The following is a 9,770-nucleotide window of genomic DNA, read 5'->3' on the forward strand; positions in this document are numbered from 1 at the left end:
GGGTGAGAAAGGGGAAGGGATTAAGAAGGACAAATGGCAGTTACAAAGCAGTCACGGGAATGTAAAGTACAGCACAGGGAATGTAGTCAATAATATGATAATAACTGTGTATAGTGCCAAATGGGGACTAGACTAGTCAGGGGGATCACTTTGTAAATTACACAAATGTCTAGCCACTATGCCGTACACCTGAAACTATAATAATATAAAATAATATGGAATGTCAACTGTAATTGAAAAATTTTAAAAGTTAAAAAAAAAAAGAAAGCAAATTGGTTTTAGCAGATGCGCCAATCTGAAACAAGGGTTATACAAAACTTGCTTTCAGCGCGTCACTCCCTTTAAACGCTACTCACGGTTCTCCTGTTTCCAGATATCGTACTTGGCCTACCTGCTGCTGTTCAACTATGTCATCCTGGTGCGCATGGAGCGCTGGCCCTGTCTCCAAGAGTGGATTGTCATCTCCTACATCGTGACCCTGGCATTAGAGAAAATACGAGAGGCAAGTGGTCCCAGGGCCCGACCCAGCCCCACTACCCAACTCACGTCAGCTCACACAGAGCTTCCTACCGCAAAAACACGTCTTGCCAATCATGAGTGCCATGGGACTTTCCTTTTGAGAGGTCACAATCCCACATTTATTCCATTCCCTTGCTTAAGATGTATATGCCTTCTGCGTCCAAGTGAATTCGAACTTGCAAACCAGAACACAAGGCAAAAAAAAAATGATGTTTAGTAATTAAAATAGGCCTGGGTGCCTATAAACGCAACAGTGAGTGCTTCCAGGACCTGAGATAACCCAGTTCCTACAACTGGGTACAGATTTTGGCTCAGTTTCTGGGAGCTGAAACGAACCAGAGAGCCACAAGAGGTGACCTTTACCCTGTGACCTTGGACTCTGAACCAAACGCACTGTCTGTCCTAAGGTGGAGATTCCTGTGCTGATGGTAATTAAAGGAAGCCCCCAGGAGAGCCGTGAGAGGGAGCGAGGGTGGCAGGTCGCAGAGGGGCTGAGCAAGCTGTGGTTTCGGTGGAAACTGTCCCTGACTTCATCCTGCAGGGGACTCTGAGTGTACTGGACACTGGCGGCTGTTGCACCCTGAGTGCAGGGAGCAGAATTTTGTCCCCACATCCGCCAGCCACTGGCATCTAGGCGGAAAGCGGCTCCCATGCAAGATGGGGACTTGGCACGCCCTCCTGCAGGCGTCCATGGCATCTGGGCAAGACACTAACTAGAGCATCTGCTCCAAACAGAGGGAATGAGATTTTCAACGAAGGGCTGAAGTAGGGCAGACACCAGCTCACACAGGACTCATATCACAGAGGACTAAAAATTAACATGTAACTCCAACAGGGCCATCCTCTGCAGGCGGCAGAGGGATTGTGGGTCAGCTACTTTTCATTTTAATACCATCTGCAAGTTTTACGTCACTATAGTCATTTATGAAGAGAAAGTTTTCTACAACAAGAAAGAAACGAACAGAAAATGCATGCCGCCAGATGGCACATTCTTTCTCCAAATGATATAGAACCAATACTAGTGTCTTGCAATCATTACTGGCCCTTTCACTGAACTGGAAATATATGACTGGCAACTTCTTCTGGGAAGAGTGGGTTTGATGCCATCAGTCTGACGAGAATCTGAGACAGCAAGAATGCCAGATCCGAACATTTACAACGCATCTCCTTCTCGTCCTCCTGTTTCTTCCCAGTCGGGCCTCATTCTCACGCTGCAGACGTTACAGCTGATTTCCCAAGTGGCCTGTCGCCCCATCTCTATACCACCATGATCTCGCCCAGTGCCCGCTCTGTGCTCAGACCCTGTTGTTGATGCCAGGAGCTCACCCTCCAGTTACAGGACAGGGGGCGGCCATTGGCCAGTGTGCAGGGATGGTTAACCTGTTAAATCCCTTCTGTTTTGGCTGATAAATGGCCACCACTCCACCCCACCCCTGGTGTCCCTGGGACCTACCCAGAGTCTCCGAAACTAAGGGAGTGCCACCTGGCACAGCAAGCCCCCTGCCCCCACCATTTCACACCATAGCTGCATTCCTGGGGCCCCGCTCTGTGCCTGTGCTTGCTGGTTGCTAAATACTTTCAATTCTCCTGTGTGGAACTGGTGATTTTTAATCAGCGGCGGTTTTCGAAGGGTAGTGGCTCAAGTAGGAGAAGATCCAGTTTAACTTCCACCTGCCTTCTCATACCTAAGTTGCAAAGGAATTTTGGCACATAAACATCTCCTAGCCCGATTCGGCCATCTCCCCTGGGTGGGTTGCCCGTCATGGGACCACACGGGTACATCTCTGCTCTGAAGTTTTCCTCCTGGAACGTAGGCTGACAGGCACATGTCCAGGGAATTAGAAACGAAATCGAGAGGCGGCTGCTTTAATTACAGCCGGAGGACATAATTGAGAAGGAATTTCCTGAGAGCTTGTGAAACACTGAATCTAGGAATACTGAGGATTCCGTGGAATTTCCCTTTCTAGATATTTTTCTCTGGTCTTCAGAGGTCCTAGCAGGGAAGGGAACCAGATGGCCTGGACGGCCCCACCAGTCCTCTGTCTGAGATTCTAAGAAGCTTGCAATTGAGCACTCCGTGTTCACTGTTCCTTGACATCTGTTTTCAGATCCTCATGTCAGAGCCAGGCAAACTCAGCCAGAAGGTCAAAGTCTGGCTGCAAGAGTACTGGAACATCACAGACCTCGTGGCCATCTCCATGTTCATGGTCGGAGCCATCCTCCGCCTGCAGAAGCAGCCGTACATGGGCTACGGCCGCGTGATGTACTGTGTGGACATCATCTTCTGGTACATCCGGGTCCTAGACATCTTTGGTGTCAACAAGTACCTGGGGCCCTACGTCATGATGATTGGAAAGATGGTTAGTGCTGACCCCCCCTTGAGTAACTAGACACGCCGCAGCCGCGACTATGGTGAGGGTGTGAGATGGGCCTTGGGCGTGGCTGCGTCAGGTTTCGTTTGGTCTTTCCTTTGCAGTTGGTTTGTTTTAGGAAGTGTTTTTTTGCTTTAAGATACATAGCTCTCCTACATGTTAATAACTTCATAAAATCCAGTGGACAAATATGAGTCAAGGGCATACTGTGGACACACACACACACACACACACGGAGCAATAACCAACTTGATAATCTTCTAACATGAGGGGAGGGGCGCCCAAGGTCATTCCTCCACCCGAATTCCAGACAGTCTTTGGCTCACGTGCTCTGGCCTGGGGTGGACAGAAACAATTTGTGTGATGGGATCACGACAAATCCTTGGCAGCATTTCCTTCAGAACAGATCATAGAATATGAAACTAAAAATGAACTAGTAGATCACCCTGACATCACCTAAAATAGCTTCAGGGTTCAGACCGGTCCCAGAAGAAAGGAAGTCTTCTAAGTCTAGGATTAATTCTTTATAGGACGAGTGGCTTTGAGCGATAGGATGTATGGTTCAGCTTATGCTGGTGAGGTCCCTCATCTTCAGGGATGTCCAAAATTAGGAATTATCCTTGTTCGGTATCCATAGTAACCAGAGCATTGTTCATTGAAACCACTTAGCATTTGTATAATGAATGAATAGATACCAGTGTGGACTCCCATCTTGTTACCTCCTTAGACAGCTCTTCTTCTTACTGCTTAGTTTTCCTTACAAATTCCCATAATTCTTCCCTTTTTCCATTTGCAGCTTGTAGTTACAGGAAGAATATTTGTCTATGGGCAACAATAGAGGAGAAGGCAAGGACTGAGAGCAGGAGATAAGGGTCGCCATGTCCTAGAATAGATGTATGCATTGTACAAAGCAGAAAAACTAGTTGCCCCTGGATGGGATGGCGAGAAAGGGGAGAGGCTTTCTTCATCCTAATGAAGCACTGATGAAGTCTTCGGGGAGAGCAATATAATGAACCGTGTGAACCTGGCCTATGAGTTCAAACGCTAAGAGACACCATTTTCTTTCCACTCAGATGATTGACATGCTGTATTTTGTGGTCATCATGCTGGTTGTGCTGATGAGTTTCGGGGTGGCCCGTCAGGCCATTCTGCATCCGGATGAGGAGCCTTCCTGGAGACTGGCCCGAAACATCTTCTACATGCCCTACTGGATGATCTATGGGGAGGTGTTTGCTGACCAGATAGACCGTAAGAATAGGATTCATAGTAAGAGTCTGTTCCCTGCTTCCGAGGCAGATGATCAGACCCGAGTCAACGGAAGGGCATGTGTGTATTTGGGAATAAAGTCGTTTTTATTCTGCCATAGACACCAAATTATTTTATGAAGAAATCGGTTATGAAATGTAGATTGTTGAGACATCAGTCATTGCTTCTGCTCTAAAAGCCATGAAACTGGAATTTGGAGTCTCACGTCCCGTTTGCTGGACCCGGTGAACATCTTAACACATGACTGTGGTTCCAGTGCCAATATCCTAATTTTTCTTCAGCCTAATCTCTTTCTGCCCTGAGACAGAGCTGGTAGTGTTATTCTGGTAGAATGAGGTGGTGAGCGTGACAGGGTGACTGGTGCCTCAGGTCAGCCTCTTCTTCAAGCTACCAAAGCCCATTTTCCATACAGTTATTCCATTTCCTCTTCATTAGTGGAGCGCTATTTTTTTTTTTCAAATGATCAGCAATAATCTGGATGTTAGCAGAGGAAAACAGCTGCAATCCTGCAAAGATTTCTAGAGAATGAATATAGGCCTCCCCAGGCTGAGCTGATAGGTCACCACATCTCTTGTATTGTAGGGAAGGGAAGCTCCAATGTTCGTCTATCCATTTCACCCAGACAGCTAACGCAGCGCCAGTGAATGCGGCTCTTCAGCCCCGTTTTCATGTCAGCACTAACATTTCCATTCGCACGTCTGTGCTATCATCAAGCATCAGGTTCAGTAGCCTGTCTGCTGCTTCCAATGGCCTGCCTTTTGGGGAAAGGTTTTGAATGTCCTCCCCGGTATGAGATGCAGGGCTATCAGTATCCCAAGGTGAGACTGGTAACTAGTTCATACGAGTGCCTTCCATCGAGCTTTTATAATATATCATTATCACACGTATCTCAAAGTCGGCAACTAAACGTGCTTGCAGTGTGGTAAGCCAGAAGATAAAACTCTAATTCAGTTTCAAAGACTATTATCTAGGTAAACGTGCCTCAGTGCTAAAAGACCCTGGATCCAGACATGTGTTGTAACATTTTTATTGGTAACTTTTTTTTTTAAATTGGGTACTGAGAGAAGATAGAGGTACACTTGAGGCTAAACCGTTTTCAGTAACACCATTAACGTAGGTTTTCAATTCTAGACGGATTATTACATAGTAATTTTGTATTTATTTGTGCCTAGGAGGAGTTTGTGTTGGGCTATAGGGAATGTCTGATTGGTTAACCTGTCATTAAAAAGATCATCTGCCAGTAGCCTCGTGTTTTTGTCACAGTATTTTAAACTACTGAGCTTTTGCTATTGCTGATGACATGTAGTAACATAGCGATGCCTTAAAATACATATACATTTTCCAGAATCAATGTGTACAATTCTTCTCAGTAGATCAATGTCTGCGAATGTGAATTTGTAATCCCCAAGCCTGAATACTTTGCATTTCTTGTGCTGTTAATCATTTGTGTTACGTTTCTCTCAACTGTCATCTTATTTTGTTTCCTGCTTTCCTGTCGCATTTAAAAAAATAAAACCCCGCTTTCCAATTGCTTTACAGTCTACGCCATGGAAATTAATCGTAAGTTTATATGGGACTGACGACTTCAGTCCGTGAAATGCGTGTATTAATTAGTTGCTTCCTTAGCTAATTACTGATTGTCTTTCACTGGATGCAAACACGTCTCTTGTTTTCTGGTGTCAATACGTTTTAAAACTGTCAGTGAGTAAGGACACAGACTATACATTTATGGAGAGAACATCACTAATCACGGTTGGGATCATCCTGGCTCTTCCTTCAGGAAATAGGTGTCAGTGGCATTTCAAATGAGCAGAGAGAGAAAAGATTGTTTCTCAGACATGACACCAGAACAGCTAGTTAACACATTTGGGGGTAAGGAGATCCTTACCTCCAACCCCATAACAAAATTATTTTCAGAGTGAAACCAAGAAGACAACATAAGCTAATGTTAAATAATTAGAAGGTACAATAAGTTTCTAATGGATAATAGTAAAGAAAGACACCATAAGGACAGGTTTATCTGCTTAAAAATGAAGAACTTCCTTTTTGATCACTTCTTCCTTTTTTGACCCCTTCCTCCCCTTTTTGAGCCTTGCGCCGGCTCCAAACTCTTTGGAATGTAATTTCTCTGCTAATGATGGGCCCTTGAGCCATTCTCTACTGCTTGGGCCTACTTCTATTTCTTTAAAGTGTACTATCTCTTCTAGTAAATGACTTTTTCACTACTTTTTTAAAACAAAGAACTTCTATATATGAAAAACACAATAAAGAAATGGGGAAAATGTTCACAAATAGATAAGTTAAGAATGACTATTTCTTTCTTTCTTTCTTTTTTTTAAAGATTTTATTGGGAAATTGGGGGAGGAGAACAGTGTTGGGGAATTGGGGAAAGGAACAAACCAAGTTGTTGTTCTTCAGTCTTCGTTGTGGAGGGCTCCAGTCGCCATTTGGCTGCCCATTGGCAGCTCGTGGCCTCTAAGCTCAAGGTACTGTGTTCAATCTTAGTTGCAGGTGGGCGTAGCCACCATCCCATGCGGGAGTCGAACCAGCAGCTTTGTTGTTAGGAGCACATGCTCTACCCAGTGAGCCATCAGGGCGGCAGCTCAGCTCAAGGTGCCAAGTTCAGTCTTAGTTGTGGGTGGGCATAGCCCACCATCAAACAGTCTTGTTGTTAGACCAGCTGAGCCATCCTGCCACCTGTTGGCAGCTCAGCGACAGCTCAGCTCAGGCATAGCGTGACTGGCCCATGTGGGAATCGAACCAGCGGCCCTGTTGCTCAGAGCTCGCGCTCTTAAGCCAACTCTTAACCGATTGAGCCACTCGACCAGCCCCAAGAATGACTATTTCTGTGTGCAAAAAGGAATTTCTCATCGTCTTTATGTGAGTTGATATTTTTTCACATGGATAATGATTGCTTATGAAATCAGAAAAAAGAAGAAGTAATGGGACATGTAATAACCATTGGCAAGCTATTTATTTCATTTTATGTAAAGAGCAAGCCCCAAAGACCAACTTCTGTTTCAGCTCCTTGTGGTGACAACCAGTATGACGAGGAAGGCAAGCGGCTGCCCCCGTGCATCCCGGGCGCCTGGCTGACCCCCGCCATCATGGCGTGCTATCTGCTGGTGGCCAACATCCTACTGGTGAACTTGCTCATCGCGGTTTTCAAGTATGTGTCATGGCTGACGACGTGAGCTTCTCATTTGTTACTTCACAAATTCTCCCATGCTGCCATGTACGAACACAGAATTTCACTAGGGCTTTTAAATGAGTTGAATTTTTGCAGCGTTGGGGTTTTTTTTTGTTGTTCCACCGCTCTAAGCCTTAATGTAGTCATAAATCAAGAGTTGATTTTTCAATACATTTCAATTTCATCTTGGTTAGTACTTAACACTTTCGCTTATATTTTAATCTAATGAAAATATTTTCTTTGATGAAAGTCCCCTGAGATAGCGAAGATTTGATCCAGTTCCGCCTTTAATTCATGATCAGAGGCACACAAAGCAATGTTGATTTCATAAGCTGTGACAACTGCTGTACTATTATATAAAATATTTTCCTTATCATTTATAGAAATAAAATAAAATGGCCTATGGGAAAAAATGGCCCAAATTAAAAACCAAGCTCTTATAAAACTTGCCCATTTTGACATGATGTGTTGAGTATGTGACCATGTTTAATAAATGCTGAAAAAAATGATTTTAGCTTCTAAGATAAAAAAATGAGGAAAAAATCCTTTGCAAGAAATATAGACTCATAAAGCTGATGAGGGCATTGGAGACAATCCGGTTCAAACTCCAGGCTTGAGAGATGAGAACATGAAGGTTATGAGAGGTTAACAGGCTTTTCTAAGGTCTCCATGTTGGTAGACAACATGCTTGATCAGGACACTTTCTATCAATCGGGCCCTGAAAACCTCCCAACTGGAAACTAAAAGAAGACAAAGATGAAACCTACCCAACATCCAAGGTGATGCAATTGATCAAATAAGTTCAAAAAGTAATCAATTCACTTACCAAAAATAGTCGCCTAGTGGTTTGACTGAAGTGGAAGTAGCAATACTTCAAAACACTTAGTTGCATGGCTCATGCCTTTAGATACAATTTCCTAGCACGAGTCTGTATACTGCAGTGTGGACGTTTAAGAAAGCAGTAGGTAGCAACATCAGCACAATTATACGTGTAAAATGTCCTTGATTGTAGAGGATCCCCGCTGATAGATAAGCTGCTAGGATTACCTAGGAGTCAGTGTTAATCAGCACCAAAAGGCCATTTCATTGTGTCTTTTCATTTCAGTGCAAGTAACTCTGATTGCTCTGGGACATCACAACAAAAAGTACTATAACTAACTAAAAATGTGTTCTTTTTAAAGCAATACCTTCTTTGAAGTCAAGTCAATATCCAACCAAGTGTGGAAATTCCAGCGGTATCAGCTGATTATGACATTTCACGACCGGCCAGTCCTACCCCCGCCAATGATCATTTTAAGCCACATCTATATAATCATCATGCGTCTTTGTGGTCGCTGTAGGAAGAAAAGAGAAGGGGACCAAGATGAACAGGACCGTGGACTGAGTACGTGCATGATTTTTAAATTTCTATCATGGGCTAATTTCAAGAGTGTTCCAATGGGTCGCTCTCTCGGAAATCTCATTAAACTACTTAAATGTGTGAAAACGCAACACTATAGTCCAACTGCTAGTTTTATTCTAGTTTTGTTAATTTATTAGTAATGAATATTACTGAAAGCCTGCTCACAAACAATTGGGAAATTGAGAGAGTTCTCAAAATAACTCTTCTATATTGATGAATTACGTGTTCCTTTCAAATGTTTTAATTCGTTGAATGTAAAGATGATGGAAAAATAATGCTGCACATTTAAATCTATCCATATAATACATGCAATAGGTTTTCCAAAAAAATAGTATTTGGTTTCACTTTCCAAATAACTGTTATTTTGGCTTTTTTGTGTTAAAATGTTAGCCATTTTGTTCCAGTGGAAAGATGATTGCTGCATATTACAACCTCTCTTTGTGTGATAACACTTGGGGTAGTCAGAAAACTGTCTCCATGTGACAAAGAAGGGGCTTTAATTGAGGCTGGGCTGTGAAATTCACAATGGCGCCAGGTGGGGTCGGGCGCCTTCTCACGCTGGCTCTCTCTCTTCACACAGAGCTGTTTCTCAGCGAGGAGGAGCTGAAGAGACTCCATGAGTTCGAGGAGCAGTGCGTGCAGGAGCACTTCCAGGAGAAGGAAGACGAGCAGCGGTCATCCAGTGACCAGCGCATCCGTGTCACTTGCGACAGGTGCACCCAGCACGGCCAGCTCGGGGCCAAGGTTTGCGGGCTCCTTGCCCAACTCTGAGGGGGTGCCAAAGTTCATTTACATGCGCACCCCCAGTCCTCTTGTTTATTCAAACTTCGGGGTTTTGTGTGTTTTCTCCCAGAATAATGTGAAAGTTCCTAGGTGATGGTTGTATGTTGTGTATAAAAGAGAATGATGACATTTGTCACAAACAGTCCAGGCCAAGACCAGACCAGACCAAACCAGACCAAACCAGACCAGGCCAGACCAGACCAGACCAGACCAGACCAGGCCAGACCAGACCAGACCA

General features: G+C 44.2%; 1 protein-coding gene and 1 long non-coding RNA gene across 14 annotated transcripts in view; one reads left to right on the forward strand and one right to left on the reverse strand.

The window, feature by feature from the left end:
* TRPM1 (transient receptor potential cation channel subfamily M member 1) overlaps window positions 1-9,770 on the forward strand; it is an 86,521-nt gene that overhangs the window by 64,415 nt on the left and 12,336 nt on the right. For 7 of the 10 annotated variants that reach the window (XM_019625164.1, XM_019625169.1, XM_019625171.1 and 4 more), the window contains 7 exons: window positions 374-502; window positions 2,628-2,879; window positions 3,965-4,157; window positions 5,697-5,717; window positions 7,182-7,326; window positions 8,529-8,731; window positions 9,330-9,462. In XM_019625164.1, coding sequence (XP_019480709.1) covers window positions 374-502; window positions 2,628-2,879; window positions 3,965-4,157; window positions 5,697-5,717; window positions 7,182-7,326; window positions 8,529-8,731; window positions 9,330-9,462 — 1,076 coding nt within the window. The remainder of the gene's footprint in view (window positions 1-373; window positions 503-2,627; window positions 2,880-3,964; window positions 4,158-5,696; window positions 5,718-7,181; window positions 7,327-8,528; window positions 8,732-9,329; window positions 9,463-9,770) is intronic. The other 3 variants (XM_019625165.1, XM_019625166.1, XM_019625172.1) reach the window with 3 other exon arrangements.
* Window positions 1-9,770, reverse strand: part of LOC109372184 (uncharacterized) — a 69,051-nt gene that overhangs the window by 37,778 nt on the left and 21,503 nt on the right. Inside the window, exon 4 of one of the 4 annotated variants that reach the window (XR_002122006.1) lies at window positions 7,354-8,681. The exons of the other annotated variants lie outside the window; for them this stretch is intronic. This is a non-coding gene — a long non-coding RNA (uncharacterized LOC109372184). Of the gene's footprint in view, window positions 1-7,353; window positions 8,682-9,770 lie in introns of those variants that run through there. 4 annotated transcript variants of the gene reach the window in all.

The sequence above is a fragment of the Hipposideros armiger genome, unplaced genomic scaffold (genome assembly GCF_001890085.2).
Source record: "Hipposideros armiger isolate ML-2016 unplaced genomic scaffold, ASM189008v1 scaffold_617, whole genome shotgun sequence".
In the NCBI taxonomy this organism is placed as follows: Eukaryota; Metazoa; Chordata; class Mammalia; order Chiroptera; family Hipposideridae; genus Hipposideros; species Hipposideros armiger.